The 21,680-nt window shown below is 43.4% G+C and overlaps 1 protein-coding gene across 1 annotated transcript in view; it reads right to left on the bottom strand.

The window, feature by feature from the left end:
• MYO3B (myosin IIIB) overlaps window positions 1-21,680 on the bottom strand; it is a gene marked incomplete at its 3' end in the record, with an annotated part of 379,148 nt that overhangs the window by 119,903 nt on the left and 237,565 nt on the right. Inside the window, exons 25-27 of the mRNA XM_080668808.1 lie at window positions 10,830-10,941; window positions 9,729-9,891; window positions 8,404-8,484 (exon numbers count right to left, since the gene is read on the bottom strand). Of these exons, the coding sequence (XP_080524934.1) occupies window positions 8,404-8,484; window positions 9,729-9,891; window positions 10,830-10,941 (356 nt within the window). The remainder of the gene's footprint in view (window positions 1-8,403; window positions 8,485-9,728; window positions 9,892-10,829; window positions 10,942-21,680) is intronic.

Below are 21,680 nucleotides of genomic sequence, written 5' to 3' on the forward strand. Positions count from 1 at the left end.
TTGAGAAAGTAAGCTTTTGCATGAAATGATGAGGAATCTTCCTAAGACAGAGAAGTGAAATGAGTGGAGAAACAGTGAGCTAGAGGCAGAATGACAAATAGAAACTCAGAAAGAAGTGATAGAGGGCATGAGAGAGGGCATGCTTGTTGTTTTTTTTTTTTCTGTTTGTTCATTGTGGACCTTTTCCCTCAATGGTACATTCACTTGACCTCCCTCTACTGTTTGGTTTGTGATCAACAATCTGCTTATGCACAGCTTTGTCAGAATGAAAAGTATCTACCATGATCATTCAGAAGCAGGGGTCACTTCAATGCATACCCTCAGCTATATTTTATAATGATTTCGACTCTTCATTTTGCACTGGCATTTTAGAGAGCTCTCTTCCAATGAGTGTTGACATAATATAGAGTGTCTGATTTATACAAACAGTACCCCTTCCAGGGAAAGCATGTTTTATAGCCGTCTGTATTGGAGATGGAAAATTTAAAGCCTCAGATTAAATGCCATTGTTCACCATGGTAGCCCCAGCATAAAGTAGGTGCTTAACAAATAGTAGCTGAACAAGTAAATGAAAGAAATTAATTTTCTAATTTAAAATATAGCTGCTCTGCATACATCGGGATATTCCTGGAAATGTAGTTCTGGGAAATTGCTGCAACCACCTAGTTAGTCATTGCCAACCCCCCAACATGCTAAAGGCACCAGCCTTTAAAGTTAGAAAAGGCTAGAAGGAGGTCTTACACTGAAAGAGATTTTTTAAAAAGTTCAGGCAGTTTTAAACACTAAAAACTTCATTCTCTCATCCTGCAGGGCCAGGCTTCTAAAAGAAGTTAAACAGCCTCTACGTTGCCATCAGAAATTGTGCCCCAGGGTGCTGGAGCTTGTCTGGATCCGATGCTTGCTTTTCCCCTGGGAACCAGCATTTAAAGCAACTCCTATCGGCTGGCGTCACATGAAGCGCCCAGTGGTTCCAGCTGCAGCCAGTTTAAAATGCCTTTCACAGGCTCCTGGAAGACGTCCTCAGCCTTGGCAGAGTCATAGCTGACACTCTGAAAAGCACTTTCCCCTGAAGAGCATCAGAAGGAGAATGGCCATCGGTTTTTCACGCTATTGTTATCTTCTGATAACATCTGTGTTGTTGAAAAGGCCAAGTTGGAGAGTAAGTAGAAGTTGATCAGAGGACAGAGGAAGAGAAAACAACAGTGTCCACAGCACTGAAGCAATCAGATGAACATGTTCTGTAAACTAATGGGCTCTTCCTGCTCCTGGGGTGCTGATGGTTGGGGGTGAGGTGGCGGGGGGGGGGGGGGCAGGGGGAGGAAGAAGAAGGAAGAGCCTGCTCCTCCCTCCTCTGAGCAGACACTTTTTGAAATTCTGTTCCCAGCCCCTAGGGCTCCACTGTCACCTCCTCCAGGCATTTCCTCTGAGAGGGGCAGGTCCACCTCTTTGCCCTCATTTTAAAAATGAGTCTGGAATTAGAAAGCCAGTACTTTGGAAAACTTAAAGAATGAGACATTGTAACTCTTTTAAAAATTCCCCACAGGTTGTTTGTTTTGATAGTATTTACTGAGGAATGGATGCATTTTTACTTGAATAAATCTAGTTATATCCACTTTCTGAAACTTGAGATGATATTTAAAAGTAGATTAGTAATGGAATAATATATCTGTTAATTCTTATTTAGACTATTGTACACTAATATATACAATCTTATTTTTCTGATTTAGAAGTGTATACTTTTAATTCTTTGGTGTTTAAAGGAAAATGTTTTTCCTATGACAAAAGCCTGTTATCACCATTAACCAAAAATAAAAATACAACATGCCACTTCTCCCCAAGATGACATCCAAAGTTGCTACCCCTCTGGGACCTTTCCCCTCCCCTCCCATGCCCCCCACCTTCGTAAGGAGACTGATAAACTATACTTTTGCTTGGGATCCTCAGCTCTCCCTCCCCGAGACGCCCAGCTCTCACAAAGGCCCTCTGTTGCAGGCGCAGTGCTGTACACATAGGAAATGTATGTGCATGTGCCTAGGGTGTTTTTTCCACTTGCTTTCTCTTCCAGCATTTGATCACTGGCTGGTGAACTGTTTGGCCCCACAGAGATCTCTAGACCACCGGCTCTTGGATTTGAAAGGCATTTGTTTATTTTGAAAATGTAAATGCGGCCTACCTCAAAGACTGACAGACAAATGACCCACTGAGCAAGGGGAGAGGTTGCCAGTCTGGAGCCCAGTCCCTCCCTCTATCACAGCGAGATCACTGGCTGTCAGAACCACTTCAGCAAGCTTCAGGAATGAGCAAAGGGCCCACGATTAATACAAGCAGCAGCAGCGTGTGTCCCTTCTCTCTCTCTCTCTCTCTCTCTCTCTCTCTCTCTCTCACACACACACACACACACACACACACACACACACACACACACACACACGCATTTGCCAGGCAGATCACTTCTCACCTAATTTAAAGTGATAATGAGGTCTTTTACAAAAGGACTCTGAGTCTTTGAAATAGTGGCTCCTACACCAAGGGCTGCCTGGAGGAGGGCCCCATCACAGGGACACTGGCCGCTGCAGTGGCAGCCGGGTCCTGGGGATGGATTCCCCAGAAAGCCCAGGAAGGTTAATGCCTGACTTTGATCTCTGTCAGGCATACCAGCAAGAATTAATTTACATTTCAGATGAAAAAGGTTGACAGCATGAAAAGGCATCTTGTTTCTGGTATGTGAATGTGCCTTAATAGATCGGGAATTCTGAAAGGAAGTTCTGAGGAAGCTAAAGGGATAAGCCGTGCGGCTGCTTTTATTGGGAAGGAGATGAAAGGAAAACAAATTTCAATATGCTCTGTAGTAACATGTAGGCCAAATGCTTCCTAAATTTCAAGGGCTGCTTTTAAAAGTACATAACATATCTTAGCAACACCATTAACAAAGACTATGTGCCAGAACTTGAAATACAAACAAGCGCATCCCACAGAATCAAAGTTTCAAATAAAATGATTTGTTGAAAAAATAATAAATTAGAGAATAACCTTAGAACACACCAGAAAAAGGTGTACTATGATAACATCCCCAAGCCACTTCCCACAGGCTTCAAAAGTAAGAGAATCTGCCTGGACAGCATGGCTCAGTGGTTGAGTGTTGACCTATGAACCAGGACGTCACGGTTCGATTCCTGGTCAGAGCACATGCCCGGGTTGCAGCTTGATCCCCAGCGTAGGGCATGCAGGAGGCAGCTGATCAATGATTCTTATCATTGATGTTTCTCTCTCTCTCTCTCTCTCCCTTCCTCTCTGAAATCAATTATATATATATATACTGGAGGCCTGGTACATGAAATTCATGCACTTGTGGGGGCGGTCCCTAAGCCTGGCCTGCACCCTCTCACAGTCCAGGAGCCCCGACTGACGGCTTGGGCCCGCTCCCTGGGGGCAGGAGAGGCTCCCACCACCGCCATTGCGCTCCTGTGAGCCTGGCTTCTGGCTGAGCAGCGCACCCCCTGTGGGAGCGCACTGACCACCAGGGGGCAGCTCCTGTGTTGAGCATCTGCCCCCTGTTGGTCAGTGTGCATCATAGCGACCAGTCATTCCGCAGTTTGGTCAATTTGCATATTATCTTTTTATTATATACTAGGAGCCCAGCGTGCAAAATCGCACGGCCCCGCCCACCCACCCACCACCCTGCCTTGACACCTGAACCTCTCCACGCAGAGCTCCAGCACACTTGGCCCAGCCCCTGACCCCTCTGGCCTTCTCTGGCCGCTTCAAGCCACGCCCTCAGTCCCCTGAGTCGCCTCGGGCTGGTCGCGCCTTCTCCGGGCACCTCCCCACTTCTGCCCGTCTCTGGAGCAATGCGGCGGCTCCTTCTCATCATGGCGCCAGAGGAGAGCGTAGAAGCCTCCTGCCTGCTGTGCTGTGCTCCTTCCCCTGGCAGGTGGGCGGCAGGGTGCTCTCAGTGCGAGCGGTGGGTGGCGAAGGACTGGTGAGGAGAGTGCTACGGGCTTTCACCCTCGCCCTCCCTGGCACAGGACGGTCCCGGCTCCTCCAGGTGCCTCCCCGCTTCCGCCCCATCTCCGGAGCAACACCCCGCTGCACACGCGCAGGCAGCCTCCTGTGATCGTTTGTGACGTTACAGCGTCTGGGCTAATTTGCATATGCCTCTATTATTATATAGGATGTTGAAGAGAACTGCTTTTGCCAGGGGCTTGATCTACTCAGAAATGTCCTTTTGCAGGAAGAGGAGCTTTTAATGAGAGGAATACACTTGGGAAGAAAAGAACATGCTCCAAAGTAGAGCAACTGGAATAATTGTTTCTCCTTTCAGATAAACACAACCGTGCTTCAATTCTGAAGATAAGGAAAATTTCTCAAGTAAAACTAAACTGCCTGTAAAATAGCAAATATCGTTACCCTGCCCATAAATCTTTTCTGCTAACACAATTTCTGCTCCCACCTCAATTCCTGTTCATGGTGTTGGCTGAAAGGCAAAGAGACTACGCCTGCATTTGCTCTCTGGCTGCCACACTCTACTTCCAAGAGGAAGAGGTGAGATTAGTGTCATCCTTGAGTCTCCGTGCCTGTCCGAGCCCCTGCAGGCTACATTCAAGGAAAATCCCAAAGTCACTTGATAAGTGGGAACACTGGCTGCCAGGTTGAGGAAGGGGGATGTGTGCAAAACCTAAGAAGAAGAAGGAGGAGGAGGAGGAAGAGGAGGAGGGTGGGGGGGAGGAAGCTCCTTAAAGAAAGTGTTCTCTCTGATTCCACAAAACAAAATTATCCTTCCCTGGTACCTCTCCTGCAGGTGCTGCGCTGAAATAATGTAATCATGACTGTGCTGATACCACGTTGACAGAGACCTGACTTTGCATGCAGTGTTCACTTGGCAATAACAGAATGCAAACAGGTGTGGTAGGCAGTTAGCAGACGTGAGCAGAGCAAGGGCGATGGGCCAGGTACAGAAGGTCACCAGGGTGGTAAGCCCTAGGCGGGTGCCTAGCAAGGGGCAAAACTGAGAAAACAAGGACCTCGCCCCCAGGAGGACCTTTCCTCCCCAGCATATGGCTGGTCATGCGGTTTAGACCCCTTGACCTTTCATATCGCTGGTCAGGTGGTTTGGATCCTCCCCTGACATTTCCTCCCTTGGCTTGTTGCTAGTCATGATAGACCCCCTTGGAGGAGGAACAAGGGGCCGAAGAGTGGCCTCATGTGACTCCCAAGGGGGCCCTTGCACATGTAAGAATTAGAAAGTCTTTTCTATCAAAATTATAGTTTAGATATTAACTCCATTTCCTTTTTATAACTTTTCATTTTATACTCAAATCCACTCAGGCTTCCTTCCTGTAGGAGACAAAGACACAGTTTTGCACCACTTCCTGGCAGGCATTTGAAACAGCCCTCACCTTTGTTGCTCCACCCTCCTCAGGTTAAACATTCAGGCCAGATTGTGAAACCACACCCTTAAGCCAATCAGGGTTCGGTGCAGTGACACATCAGGGATAAAAAGGAGAATGGACTTCCCCTTCTTTATGCTTGCCTGCCATATTGTTGCTGGGGCACTGCACTCTTCTGTAGATGTTTCAAGCGTTTGTTTTATTCCCACGACATCAGTTAAGAGCATTTCTAACACACACTACTCCCTAAGCATTAACCCCTCAGGATAACATCTAGGCCTCAGCTGTGTTTCAACTCCAGGCCCAGAAAAGCAGCAAAAACAGATAAGCGATTCCATGGCTGACATCAGGACCAGCTGCATTGCCCAGCCAGTGTGGCTCAGTGGTTGAGTATCAACCCATGAACCAAGAGATCACAGTTAGATTTCCGGTCAGGGCACATGTCTGGGTTGTGGGCTCAATCCCCAGTGGGGTACATGCAGGAGTCACCCAATGGATGATTCTCTCTCATCACTGATATTTCTATCTCTCTTTCCCTCTCCCTTCCTCTCTATGAAATCAATAAAAACATATTTTAAAAAAAGAAAAACAAAAGATCAGCTGCATTGACAAATGACCCTCTGCCCTGGCACTGGCCAATCAATAGAGACCATGAACCTGAAAGTGTTACCATAATAAACTTGATATTAATGAGGGAAAGGAAGCAAAGGGTATGGGACACAATGCCTGTTTGTTTCACCAGGAAGCTATAACTTCACACCCCAGGGGATCGCAGCATTGTCCCTCCAAGGGGAATGATATCCCTCCTCCCCACCTCGGGTACCTGATTGTTTGTGTGGGAGAGGGAAGCAGGGGGAGGCAAGGACATGCCCAGTAAACTCAAAATGGAGCACGGAGAGGTGCCTGACTCTCGAGGCCCGTTGGTCTAACCAGGAAAGAGATCATTGGACCCATCAGAAGCCCACAAAAACTTGGAAAGTTAACTGGCTAGTTTGAAAAAGTTCCTGGTTAAAACCCCAGGAGAACAAAGCTCTTTCTCTTGCTTGGGACCCACACTTGCCCTGTTGGTTCCTGTTCTCTCCTGCCCAGGAACATGTGACCTGGGGCCTGAGACAGACTGTGTGGGCTCCCAAGGACTCTGAAGCAGAAACTGTAGGCATTGGCCTTTGCCTTGGCCCTGCAGAAGACACGGCTGGATTTTTTCCATGGTGGGATGGAGAGAGATGGGACACACCTGGAAAGCTGTGAATAGTCTATGGGGATCCTCCCTTGAGCCCGCCCACACTTTTTCTCACCCCTTTGCCCAGGATGTTCTCCTTGCCTCTCTCTTTCTCCTAAGCTCCAAGAGGCCTTCTTTTGCCTCTGTAACTTGTTTCCTGGGTGCATTTTTTCTATGGGTCACTTCTTCTACCTCTGCGACTTTCTAAATAAACTTTTTCGTATAGTTTGAGTCTTGACTCTGAATTCTTTCTTAGCCAGAACTCAAGTACTGAGGTTGCTGAACCAAGGTCCAGTCTGACTCCACTGGCCTAACACCTGGTACCGTTTTGGCGCCAACACAGGGAGCCCTCCAAACATGATCTTCAGAGAGGGGATATTTGATTTATGATACTGGATTCAGTGGATCAACAATATATAAGCTCAAAGTTTATATTTTAAAACATATGTTGGGCTTTGGGCCAAACTGTAAGATCAGAAGTCAGCCCAGTATCCTCTCTTAAGGGGGACCGTGTGTGTGTGTGTGTGTGTGTGTGTGTGTGTGTGTGTGTTTATGTATGTGTGTCTGTCTGTTTGTGGTGGGAGGTGGGCAAGTAGGGAACAAATGCACTTTGAATTGTCTTTCTTAAATTGCAACTAGAATCATATCCCTCCTCCTGAGGCTTTGAAGTTGCAGAGCTTAGAAATCTTAGGGGATGGTGTTAAAAGTTACACATTCCCACTTAAATGACACCCTTTCCTCTAAAATATTTTGGTTTGGAATGAAGAAGCCCGGCTTTTACAGTGGCCTAAGAGAGTTCTGAGTATTTCTGGAGCCAGGTTCTGGGTAAGGACCCCCTGGAAAAGGTTGTGGGCTAATTGATATAAAGGTTTGCTTCAGTCGTGGCATTATCTGGAACCCTACCCCCCTCCCTACGGCTGAGTCCACTGGACTGGCCACATTCATATTCTGTCTCCCTGTCTTGAGTTCTGGGAGCTACTGGTGTGTTGGGGCCTGTTTTTTCCAGCTCCTCAATTAGGTTTGTACGGCTTCAAATTACAGAGGAAACCCAGCCACTGTGGATACTGCCACTTGCAAAAGAGCAGAGTGACCTGGGAGCCAAGGAGGGGACTGATGAGCCAGGAACCAGAGCTCACAGTGCTCAGGTAACCATGGCCACGCCAAGCCATAAGAGCCACCTTGTGCTCTCCCTATGGATCCAGAAGACCACTTTAAGCACATAACGGCCCGGGGAGAAGAAAACTTGGTCTGCTGGGAAAGTCCTTGAGCTATTCCTATCTTTGTGATGCTGAGATACAGGTCTGGCATATAGTCAGAGAATTCCAAGGTTCGAAGGCACCTTCCTGACCTTTTTAGCCATTGCTTTAGTTTCACAGATGAGGGCCATGTGCCTCCAAGAGGGAAAGGGGTTTGTTCCGTTGGCGGGTATGCGAAGTTAACTCTACACAAACTGCCTGCGTTCCAGTGCTGGCTCTGCCACGGACTAGATGTGTGATCATGGACATGCAACTTCACTTCTCTGGACCTTGGTTGCCCCCTCTATAAAACTGGGAATGTAAGAGTACCTACTCAGAGCACCCTCAGCCAAGTGGGGCACACAGCAAATGCTCACTGAGGGTTACTCTCATCATTGCCACACATGGGGTGTGTCAGACACAGCACAAAAAACCCTCACTAGAATTCTCGGCTCCTATTCCAGTGCTCCTGAATTATTAACCTTGCAGCTTTCCTAAACTCATATGAACTTAATCACTGACTATTTCCAAGTGGATGCTATGAAAATGATGTTTTAATTACCTGCTTCAATATGAACAGCAGACTCACTCCTTCTGTTGCTTATTTTCTTAAATTTCCTCCGAGCATCATATCCTCTCCAGGCTAAAAATATAAAACCATGTGCTAGGAATGACATTAATTTAAGAACGTGCCAGAGAATTGATATAAGCTGTTTTCCTCCAATCTATTACCCCTCTCCTCCTCCCTCACTGAACAAAATCAGCAGAGATACGTGAGCAGGGATGGGGAAGGGGGGCCTCTCTGTACTTTCAGCTTGGCCTCTAAGATGCTTCTGAGGAGGAGTTATTTTCATTCAGGCAGAGTTTCCAGAATATTCTGGATTCCACTTATGCATGACTAGGGACCCCTACCCCAGGTGAGGGGATCCCCTGTCCTTCCATCCCATGGAGGAAGCTCTGTCTTCAGGCTTTGGCGGTGGGAAACAGAACCATGTGACCTGTTCCATCTTTGTTATTGGAAGGGAGGTATAAACATGAAAGCTGAAGGAGAGAATAATAAAGAGGAGAATCAAGGGGAATCATTAGCAGCACAACACTTGCATTGGGTGAGGGTAAAGATACATGGATGCAGAGAAGGAGAAGGGACTCGCCGCCGCTGCGTTGAGTCCTTTAGTCAGAGACCTGGGGCATTACGCCGCACACCAGGAGCACGACTGCCTCTCCTCTTTGCTCCCCACCAACTGTGCCAGCTCTCCGTGCTGCTGAGCGAGGTCAGGAAGTCCAGAGTGAGCATTATGAGAGCACGTTATGAGAGCACGAAGGAGACGATCTGCTATGGGCTTTCACAACCACTCATCAAGAGCACAGGAGTCAAATGCTGTTTGTAACATGAATACACACATGTATGCAAAGAGGCACTGACTGGGCCGGGCATGTGACAGGGCCTCGTGATCTGTTCCCTCGGTTTCCAAGCCCTGTCTGGGCTAGAAAAGCCTTCTGAAGTGGCATTAGAAATTCTGATCTGAAAAACCTGTTAATGGAACTGAAGTATAAATTATGTCCGTCATCCAGGAGCTGGGGCACATGTCTGTGTGATTTGGATTTTACCTCCGTCCACTTCATACTGCCTCTGTCTTGCCACTCGTCATAGTGTGTGTGACAGCTTGTTTGGTTATCTGGAGGTCAGGGACCATGGCGCTCTTGTTATTGCTACATCCCCAGCAACTAGCATAGGACCTGGCCTGTAGGATGCACTGGATAAAGATTTGCTGAGGCAAAGAAGAAAGGTGGAAGGGAACAAAGAAGGGAAGGAGGTGGGGAGGGAGGAAGAAAAGAAACCACTGAGAACTGGTGCTTAATGAAATGCCAAGATTCAGAGCCATTTACCTGACTGGATGGCAGTGGCCCCCTTCTCTCTCTTCTCTCTGACTTTTTTGTATCTCCTGGCTCCAAGCCACCCCTTGGCATATGCCTGCAGCACAACCACTCTGCCTATGACTTCTCGCAGCAGCAAATTTAATTGCTCAACATGGTAATATTTGAGGAAAACCTGAAATGAGACATTAGTTTTAGCATTATATATGGGCTTCCAAACAGAGATTCACTCTATTTCAGCATTTAAATATTAAAAGCATTATCTAAATAAAGTTTACAGTGACTTGATTTATGCTAATGTTATGAACTTCTTGGAAGCAAATACAATTCCACTTCTAAGGCTGAGCCAATCTGTGATTATGGATGCAAACATACAATGAAGTTGATAGGGCTTTAGGAGATCCCAACTATTCTCTAAGCCTGCCTCATTTCCGCCATGAATTCCCTTCTCTCGGCTCGATCTCTAGACTCTTTCCCCACAGCCTCTAATGGAGGTGCTACCCAACAGAACTGACCCCAATCCTACAGAAGTTCCCAGGGAGAGGGGCCTAGATGACCCACAGTGATCTAATTTCTGCCGAGGAGCAGGAGTGTTGCCATCAACACTGAGGCTAAGACTGGCTTTGCATGGCAATTCAGAATGGACCATAAAAACCTGGAATCCCACAGGGATGTGATGTTCTCCCAAATGAAAAGCTACACACGATGAGACTGTTAATTAGGGTATGCAATAAATAACACAACAAGAGTCTAATGAAAAATCAACAAAGCTATAAAAGATACTCATTATTGTCGTTAATATGATTTGTGTATTTGTATGCAGTGCTGAAATAAGTAGCATTGGAAAAAAAGAACATTTTAAAATAAACTTGAAGATCTCATTCTAGAAATGCTAAGTGGCTCTCAGACTACATGCCGAATAGTGGCACACCCTCCTCCTCTGGTCCTTGAGGTCCTGGGACTCTTGACCCAAGACCAGCTAAGATCATTGTTAGGTTGGGGCCTTATCTGCTAAGCTACACAATTTACAGAGCCATTCATATCACTGACAAGAGTCGAGGGTACGTAATATAGCATCACAGGTGACAATTCGAACAACAAAGAAAGAACTACCTTTGTTTTTCCCAGCACCCAGTGATCTAATCTGGACTTTTCCAAGATAGCAACACAACTCTCTTTGCTAGCAAGAGGCGTTTGATGTGCTCTGAATGCCAAGTAATAATACCTACAAAATAAAAGAATAAGATAAAGCATTTTTAGTCTTCATTTCACTTGGTATAGTAGAATTGCTCTGGGCCCATTGACATGCTTTGTTTTCTAATAGTAAATAATTCTTGAGCACTGATAACAATGTACTAGATCAGTGGTCGGCAAACCGCAGCGCGGTTTGCCACTCTGTTGACTGAGTTTGCCAACCACTGTCATATACTACCCTTTACCTTTTTGCACACAATATGCCACAATTGCCTAATCCTCACAGCTTCCAACTACACAGTAACATTTAGTCTAGCCCAGTGGTCAGCAAACTCATTAGTCAACAGAGCGGCAAACCACGGCTCGCAAACCGTATGTGGCTCGCGAGCCGCAGTTTGCCGACCACTGTACTAGATAGTGAAAGATATACAATTTATTCTTATTGGCTCTTACCTACTTTCATATTTTCTGCTACGTGCATTTCCCTTTTAATATTGCTTTGTAATTCATATTGAATGCATATATACTGAGTGGCCAGATTATTATGATCTCTGAACGTATAATAATCTGGTCACTCAGTGTGTGTGTGTGTGTGTGTGTGTGTGTGTGTGTGTGTGTGTGTGTGTGTGTGTGTGTGTGTGTGTGTGTGTATTAGAGGCCCGGTGCATGAATTCGTGCATGGGTGGGGTCCAGCCAGCCTGGCCAGGGGCAGGGGACATGGGTGGTTGGCCATCCTGCTTGCTGGTCGAACTCCTGGTTGAGGGGACAATTTGCATATTAGCCTTTAATATATAGGATATACACTGAGTGGCCAAATTATTATGTGTTCAGAGATCATAATAATCTGGCCACTCAGTGTATGACATCTTCTTGCATGAGAACCCAAAGTATTAATCCTTATAGAAAGCTGAAATTTAGATAGCTCTTCCAGTGAAAATCATCATATAAAATGTTGGAATTACTATTATAAAAATAATTTGTAAGAGGAGAGGAAATCTGCTGATTGAAATATCCGAACTAAGTGTCATACTCATCTGGGTAAGAGTTGGAAAACATAACCTCTGAATATTAAAAAAAAAAAAAAGAAGAAAATCAGTTAAACATCACCTAGTAAACAGTCATTAAATTTTTTTATGAAGAAAGACCTTGTACAGACTGAAAAAAATGGTTTTTATAGAGATATCTATATGATCAAGAGAATTAAATTTTTTTTAATATATTTTATTGATATTTCACAGAGAGGAAGGGAGAGGGATAGAGAGCTAGAAACATCGATGAGAGAGTAACATCGACCAGCTGCCTCCTGCACACCTCCCACTGAGGATGTGCCCACAACCAAGGTACATGCCCTTGACCGGAATCGAACCTGGGACCCTTCAGTCCGCAGGCCAACGCTCTATCCACTGAGCCAAACCGGTTTTGGCAAGAGAATTAAATTTTTATTTTGTTTTACTAGTGCCACAAAGTTGCCAGTGGTAACTTATTTGTTTGGTTCAAAATAATGTTCTAGTTTTCTTTCCTAGGACTTGTTGCTAAACATCAAAAGACATCTTTGAACTATACATCTCATCAGATTGTTAGTTTTTTTCTGTTGAGAACCTTTGAATAAAAAATATCTAATTTTTTTTGAAAAAATTGTAATCCTATTCTAACCATGCTAAAACTTTATTTCTTTAATCTGACCTTTTCGCCTTATTTTCTTTTATTGAAACTGGCCTTATCCAACAACCTATGAGGACCTTGCCTCACTCACCTCCCTCCCTTGCATGTCCACTCCCTTAATCATTAATCCCTCAGACAATGGGGTTCTGGTCAGCATCAAATAATCTTAGGAACAAAGCCCCAGGTATGCTGAACACAGTGACACAGTTTCAGTCAAACTAAAGATAACATCTAGGCCTCAGTTGTATTTCAGCTCTACACTCAGAAAATGGGAACGGCCCCACCAATCACACCCTTGTGAAACCAGATAGCGTAATGCCATGGCTAACATCAGGACCAGGTGCAATGACCAACTACCCCCTATCCTAGCACCGACCATTCAATAGAGACTATGACCCTAACCATGATCCTAACTCCCTTAGACACTAAGATTAATGATTTTCCCCCTTTATAATTCAGCCCCTAGAAGCTACCAGGGAGCCAGGTCTTACAGTATTAGTTCACCTGTGACTCTGGGTTTGGTGCCATTTCCTTAAATAAACCTTTACTTTCTTTGCAGCAAACTCCAGTTCACATTTGCTTGGGCTTTGACACCCACAGGTGAACAAACCCCTTTAGTTTGGTGACACCATTGTATAAAGTTTGACTATGCTTTGAAAAGTCCATCTGAAGCAAATAGCAAAAGTGGTCATAGCCTAATACTACTGACACTGTCTGCTGAGCCACACATCTGTCTTAAGGTGCAAAGTACATATGGTCTCCTCATACAATCACCAAAAACACATTTGTCTTCTTGAATTACTTATTTTAATAAACTTCCGTATTTTCAAATAAAAGAGTTTCTGGGTAGATTCAAAGAACAACAACAAAAGGGTTTTCTCTCTCCTTTTCTTTATTCTTCCCATTAAAAAAAGATGTAACTATTGATGGGCACTTAGGCTGCTTCCAAATCTTAGCTATGGTGAATTGTGCTGCTATGAACATAGGGGTGCATATATCCTTTCTGATTCGTGTTTCTAGTTTCTTGGGATATATTTCTAGAAGTGGGATCACTGGGTCAAATGGGAGTTCCATTTTTAGTTTTTTGAGGAAACTCCATACTGTTTTCCACAGTGGCTGCACCAGTCTGCATTCCCACCAGCAGTGCACGAGGGTTCCTTTTTCTCCGCATCCTCGCCAGCACTTGTCGTTTGTTGATTTGTTGATGATAGCCATTCTGACAGGTGTGAGATGGTACCGCATTGTTGTTTTGATTTGCATCTCTCAGATGATTAGTGACTTTGAGCATGTTTTCATATGTCTCTTGGCCTTCCTTATGTCTTCTTTCAAAAATTATCTATTAAGGTCCGTTGCCCATTTTTTGACAACCTAAGTGCCCATCAGCAGATGAGTGGATTAAAAAACTGTGGTACATCTACACAATGGAATACTATGCTGTGGTAAAAAATAATGAATTCTTACCATTTGCAACAGCATGGATGGAACTGGAGAGCATTATGCTAAGTGAAATAAGCCAGTCAGAGAAAGATAAATACCACATGATCTCACTCATTTATGGAATATAATGAACATAAACTGATGAACAAAAACAGATCCAGAGACAGACTAGCATCGATCAGACTGTCAAACCTCAGAGGGAAGGTAGGGGAGGGTGGGGGTAAGGGGGAGAGATCAACTAAAGGACTTGTATGCATGCATATAAGCCTAACCAATGGACATAGACATGGGGGGGGGGTGCGGTGGGGGGCTGTGGGGGGATAAGGACACATATGTAATACTTAATAAAGAAAAAAATACGTTAAATAAATAACATCATTAAAAAAAGATATAACTAATATATTATCCTTTTAGAAAAACTTTATCTCAGTTTTTCTTTTAAAAACTTTCAAGGATCTTTTCTCTGCTTTTTGCTGCCATTTATAATTAAATTCAACACCTTGGAAGCATAAAAAATAAACTTAATTTCCTTGTCAAAGGGTTTTCCTGCCATTTCTCAGACAAAGCTGATATGTGTTTTTTTTTGGAATTACTTTTAAATATAGAGCCATTTTTACTTATTTAAAAAATCACCAAAATATAAAAAATGTCCCTTCCTCCTGCCAGACATTCCCATATCTGTTTATGGAAAAATAAACATATCCAATGAGCACTTGAGTGATTTAACTTTATCTTTGTGCTACAAGATTATTTTGCAAGTTAGGATATAATGCTGAATTTGCTGGAAATACTTGCATTCAGAATCCTGAGAATGTATCCAAGGCTCTGAGTCTGTGTTTTCACCTTTGAGGGGAGGCAATGCTCTCTTAGAACCCCGGAATGGTGGGCAGGCCCATGGTAGATCATTTAGCCAAGCCTAGGAGATGTCTTGTGGAGCTAAGGGGAGGAAGAATAACTAGGAGTCAAGTTCAGGCCCATCTGGGCAGATCATGGCATCAGCACAGACTCTTCAGTCCCTGCTTCTCCAGGACTATAGTTTTAGTCATGGCTACTCTCACTTGGCTTTGGCAAAAACAAAAAGACTGTCTTCGAGGACATGGGGGTGGTGGGAACAGATGGCAAATCTGAATGGGGTGAATGTCTAGGGAAAGCTGAGGTACAGCTAGCTTAAGGTAAAAAGATCAGTGGTAAAATCAGGATTTCCTACACTTTTTCCATTAGGCCTGGCCATTTGAAACATGAGCATCCTTGGCTTTGATCAGCCCTGGCTTGCTCATGATGACTGCTCAATACTACTGGTGATGAAGTATTTACAGAGAACCTAACGAATCACCAGCACTGCCAGGGATATAAAAGGAATGCAAGATATGTTTCAGCTTTTGAATTAAGGATTTATATATATTTTTAATCCTCACCCGAGGATATGTTTTTATTGATTTGAGAGAGAGAGAGAAAGGAAGAAAGGGAGGGAGAGAGAGAGAAACATGGAGATGAGAGATAAATATTGATCGACTGCCTCCCACAGGTGCCCCAACCTAGGTATGTGCCCTAACTGGGAATCGAACCCACAACTGAGATGATGCTCCAACCAATTGAACCACCCAGCCAAGGCTAGGATTTATACATTTTTTAGGTATCTGGAGATAATTATTAGCAATTTATAATTTCTAAATAGGCAGAATACATCCTGAACTAACAAATATTAGAACTTAGATTTTTAGTTCTTCAACCCAAATCTCTTAATTTAGTATGACGATAATATTCATATCTGGCTTATGATGGTAATGGAGATGGGTAATGGTACTGCAAAGAGGTGAGGGTTTCAAAAAATACTGAAGAAACGTAAGTGACAGCTCTACAGTAACCAGGTCAGAGAAGTAGAATGTGTTTCCTCCACAGATTATTTTTGGATTCTAGCAGGTACCCTGCTAAAAAAAAAAAACAACCAACAAACCAACAAACACTTGGCTGCGCTCCTGTGCTCTTCGGTGTAAAGATGAAACGGAAAAGAACCAAGATAAAAGGTCAGCAAGGAGGGTCTTTTTGGGAGGTCAATTCCACCCCTTTGCTGAAACAGCTTGATGAATTAAATGAGCAGAAGATATGCATAACAGCAAAATCACAAGGGTAGAGGTTTGTCTTGGGTTTGGGCCCTTGAGAGCATTGCAAAGATCAGTTCTGCCCTAAGCTGCCTGTTGTGAGTAAAATTCACCTTGCAGATTCGAGTCTGAGCTCTGAGTTAAGAAGACCTGTTTCTAACCGTCGTAAGTTAATTTCATCTCTGTACCCATATTCCCACAAGGGGAATGGGATCCAGATAAATGCTTTTTAACTCTTTTGGAGGAAGAGGAGAAGGAAAACCTGGTCAAATACATTCTTTCTTAGAAAACTGCTCTAAATACAACATGTTGCGTACAATGTCACATAACTCCCGATGGTCCTCCCAAGACCTAAGAGAACCTTTCCTGCTTTAGAACTCTATAGAAGGTGCTACATTCCCCAAGGTTCCATCTTATTAAAACATATAAGCTATCAAAATAGTAAATATCCAGTTTAAAACTATATTAAAAATATTGTTTTCTGCTTAAAATGTTTATTGCAGAATCTTCAAGAAAGAGTTTGAAAGTGTAACAGGCAAAGCAGTTTTTAGTCTTAGTAAAAGCAACAGACAACTAGAGATACATCCTCCTCCATTTATTTTTCTTTTATATTTTCCCACCTCTTCCTCTTTGGCAACCATCAGTTCGTTCTCTGTCTCTATAAGTCTGTTTCTGTTTTGTTTTGTTTATTGATTTGTGTGTTTGTTTTTAGATTCCACATGTAAGTGAAATATATGGTATTATCTTTCTCTGACGTATTTCACTTAGCATAATACCCTCTGGGTCCATCCATGGTGTCGCAAATGGCAAGATTTCTTTCTTTTTTATTGCTGAGAAATTGAGAAATATTAATAGATATATAGATATAGATATTTAGATATAGATAGATAGATAGAGATATATCACATAATCTTTATCCATTCAGCCATCTATGGACACATATGTTGCTTTCATCCTGCATTTAAATTATAGAACCACAAACTGGAAGGATCTATAAGGTTCTAGGATATATTAATTTTCTATTGCTGTATAACAATTACTCCAAAATTTAATGGCTTAAAAATACCAACATTTGTCATTTTATAGTTTCTGAGGGTCAGAAATTCAGGAGCAGCCCTAGCCAATTTGGCTCAGTGGTTAGAAGGTCAGCCTGTGGATTGATGGGTTGTGGGTTCAATTCTGGTCAAGGGCATGTACTTTGTTTGCAGGCTCGATCCCCAGTGCTGGTTGGGGTAGAAATAAGTGCTATAAAAAACAATAAATCAGATGGACATGGGCACTGGGGTGGTGGGAGCTTGTCCTGGGGTTCAGGAGTGGCGGGGGAAAAGGGGGTCAATCGGGGAAAAAGGAGACATAAGTAATACTTTAAACAAAAAAATAAATAAAAATAAAATAGGAGGAATTTAGAACTGAAAAAATAAGTCTCAGAATAAAATGACCTAAATCTCTAAAAATAATAATAATAAATAATAATAATAATAAATCAGGGTGGGTGGAGGTAATGAATATATTTTGGGGTGTCTTTTGGCAGACAGCCTTTAGCAACCAGGATAGAGAACAGAACTCAAGCCATGTTATATGAGGAACTGATGAAGATGCTGAGTGCATTGAGTTTAGAAATAAAAAGAGTTTAGTCTAGTAGGGTAGGAAAAAGTTTTCCTTGAGCCTCTTAGGATCACTGTTTGGGTCTGAAAATTAGAAGCATGACAAAGACAGATTTATAGGAGAAAAGCATACATATTTGTTCAATATAAGTTATCTGTGACACAGGAGCCTTTGTAAGGAAATGAACACGAGAAGAAATTATTAAACCTAAATGTTTTCATGCTAGGTTTGATGAAGAGCGAAGAGCTGTGGAAAGATCTGATGGAACAAAAAGTATGAGCTAAATATAGGTAACTGGGGGAAACTTACAAGACTTGTCCATTCAGATTCCTCTCTGTCCCCTTTTCTTTGGAGACCAGGATGTTTTTCCTCCAGGTAGAGGGAGGCCACCCCTCACATGAGGATTTTGTGATCTGCTTCAGAAAGTCAGAAAGTCCTTCCTGCACATGCCATTTCTCAAATTCCTCCAGCCTGAAATACTCAATATGCCAAGGTATCATAATGTGGGGTGGTTTGTCCTGAACCCTGTTAGTCTCTTAAACTGTCATGTGCAGACCACCTGCATCAGATCCACCTGAATATTTCATAAAAGATGTGGATTCTTGGGCCACACTCTAGACACAGAATCACAATCTCTGTGATTAGAAGTAGAAATCTATATTTTAACAAGCTCCTGTGCTGATTTGGATGTGCTATAGAGTTTGAGAACCATTGACTTAGGGAAACACTATAATTGATTGCCATCAAGTAGAGAAGAAAGATGATTTATTCTTTAAAGCCCAGAGGATAGAACTGGGATGGATGCATAAGAGCCTCTGAAGGATGGTTTGGGTCAAGGTTAGGAGGATCATGGTTGTGATTAGACATCTAAAAATATGGAATGGCCTCCCTCAGGAGCCAAAGAGTGAATTCCTAGATTCTGGAATTATTTAATGGTAAGTGGATTGACAAGGTCAAGAATGTTGCTGAAGTAATTCTAGTTTTAGCTAGGCAGTTGAACTGAATGACCCTTTAAGATTCTTTCCAACAATGATGCTACGTTGACTTGCCCCTTGGCCTAAACAATTGCTTCTGTGATTTTTAAAGCTGATTTTTCTCATTAACCAAATACTGTTACTGCAACGAGTCTTGGGTTATGTCATTAAACTTGGATAAGTTGGAAGACTTAAAAAATTTCCCTAGGTAGTCTGATTGAGGCTCTTAGAATCTCAACAGTGATCTTTTTCACAGTCTGTTCTCCTCAACATACACCTGGAACAGTGGCTCTTGATTGGCAGTACCAACAGCACCTGAAACTTACACACACACACCCCTGCTGAATCAGGAACTCTGGGGGTGGAGCTCAGCAATCTGTGTTTTAACAAGCTCTCCAGGAGATTCTTGTGCATGAAGAACCACTGAGTGAGAGAAACAGAATCCAGGAAAGGGAAGTGACGCATACAGTGACACAGTCTAGCTGGGAAAGAAATTGGCTCCCATGTCTCACCATCATTTTTCTCCTTGTTAGGTCCAAATGACCTTCTGCAGCACATTACTTTCCCTTGGGAAGGTCAATTGCTCAAAATCTGCTCTTAAGAAATTCTCAAACACATTTAATATTTTGTTTATTGAGCATTGATAAACAAAGGGACACAGTGTCAATATCCACCAGTAGGGGAATGGCTAAGTGAATATCACTGATTTCAATGAGGGAGTTAAAAGATATGTGTTAGAGCTATGGATTTATCTCTACTACATATTGTTAAATAGAAAAGCAAGTTGCCAAATAGTACAAAATGTGATTCAAGTTAAGCTAAAAAAAAAGCAAGGGTTTTTTTTCGTGTGTGTGTGGTGTGTGTGTGTATTATGAAAGGGTAAAACTACCAAAATAATAACAGTAGCTATTCTAGAAAAGGCCATGATGGGAGCAGGATGCTGGGAAATGAAATTAGGAGTACAGAAAGACTTTGGTCTTATATGTAACTAGAAGCCTGGTGCACAAAATTCATGCATCGGGGCGGGGGGGGTCCCCTCAAGCCCAGCCTGCACCCGCTCAATCCGGGACCCCTCGGGGGATGTCCAACTGCCGATTTCCCTCTCACAATCCTGGACCGCTGGCTCCTAATCGCTCACCTGCCTGCCAGCCTGATCACCCCTAACTGCCCCCCACCGCTGGCCTGGTCACCCCTAACTGCCCCCCCCCTTGCTGGCCTGATCATCCCTCACTGCCTCTGCATGCCAGCCTAATCACCCCTAACTGCCCCCCACCACCGGCCTGGTCACCCCTAACTGCCCCCCCTGCCAGCCTGGTTGCCCCCAACTCCCCCCCCCACTGGCCTAGTTGCCTCTCACTGCCCCCCTGCCAGCCTCCAGCCTAATCACCCCCAACTGCTGCCCTCCACCAGCCTGGTTGCCCCCAACTGCACAGCCCCCCCCCCCCCCCGCCAGCCTGGTCACCTCTTACTGCCCGCCCCCCCGCCAGTCTGGTCACCCCCAACTGCCCCTCCCGCCAGCCTGGTCACCCCTCACGGCCCCCTCTCCCCACACCGGCCTGGTCACCCCACGCAGCCTGCTTGTTCAGTCATTTGGTCATCCCTCACTAACACCCTGCTGGCCTGGTTGCCCCATGCAGCCTGCTTGTTCAGTCGTTTGGTCATCCCTCACTAACCCCCCTGCTTGCCTGGTTGTAGGCAGCCATCTTTTGAGGGTGTGAGGGTTAATTTGCATATTAACTCTTTATTATATAGGATATTTAGAAATTTTAGAGGAGCCCCAGCCAGGTGGCTTAGCTGGTTGGAGTGTTGTTCTGTTCACCAAGAAGTTGCAATTTGATTCCCGGTCAGGGCATATATGGAAGGCAACCAATTGATGTCTCTCTCTTTCTCTTTCCTTCTCTCTCTCTCTCTCTCAAGTCAATGAACATATCCTCGGTTAAGGATTTAAAAATAAATAAATAAATTTTAGAGGAAATGGCATTCATAATTATTTTTTAATTAAAAATTAATTTCAAACATTAAGTAAATTGTTATAGTTTAATTACAACAGGCCCAGATGCTGGTAAAAGAATCATGTAGCTACTAATTTGACTGATATCACTTGCATCTAAGTAGAAATGCCCCCAGTTATATGGCAAAGTGTTAATCCTTTTCTAGTTTAAAATATCCCTTGAGGGACCCTCAATCTACATCAGTGACCACCCAGACTGTCTACTCAGATACCCAAGACCATTATCGAAACAATTTAATCCATATAAATAATTTTCTCCTATGTAGATAAAAGGGGGAACTAAGCTATTTTGCCTTGGACAATTTGATAATTACCCCCAATTGCCCACTTCCCTTTAGTGTGTATAAAAATCCAGATTTAGTTTATTAAGTTCTTTCTCAGATTTACCATAAGCCCCTTTATTTTAATTTTTCCCCTTCATGTTTAGCCTTCGGTAAAGACAGAACAGCTGGCCACCATCTGCTACCAAAAAAGAAAAAATTTAAAAAGCCATTATATACTTAGAAAGACTTCTAAATTTGGGCCTTGGAATAAGAAGTCACAATATGTTATTTTGATATTTTTTCTTTTTCAATTCTGATCTTTTATTACGATCTTTATTAAATAGTGGAAGTCCTGAGGTCGTAAATTCCTTCTAATTCAGTTTTACTCATATAGCACCCTGCACACACAATAGGCACTTAATAAATATTTCTGATGCTGATGCCTGCTCAGAAGCTTTAAGGAGGCCTTCTAAAGAAAAAAAGCACTGGGAATTAGAGACTGAGGTTGAGTACGTTCACAAATTAATTGATAATAAAAAGTTAAACATTAAACTGATTATTCTGTTTTACAACTGACAAAATTATTAATGTATATTTTTCTAAATGAATTCTACAACTTGATTTCTCAATTATTATTGGATTTAACTGTCTCATTTACATATTTTGGGGATGGGCTTTGAAATCAAACTCATTTCCTATCCTGACTCAACCATAAACTA

Source organism: Plecotus auritus (assembly GCF_963455305.1).
Source record: "Plecotus auritus genome assembly, chromosome: 5".
NCBI classification, from domain to species: Eukaryota; Metazoa; Chordata; class Mammalia; order Chiroptera; family Vespertilionidae; genus Plecotus; species Plecotus auritus.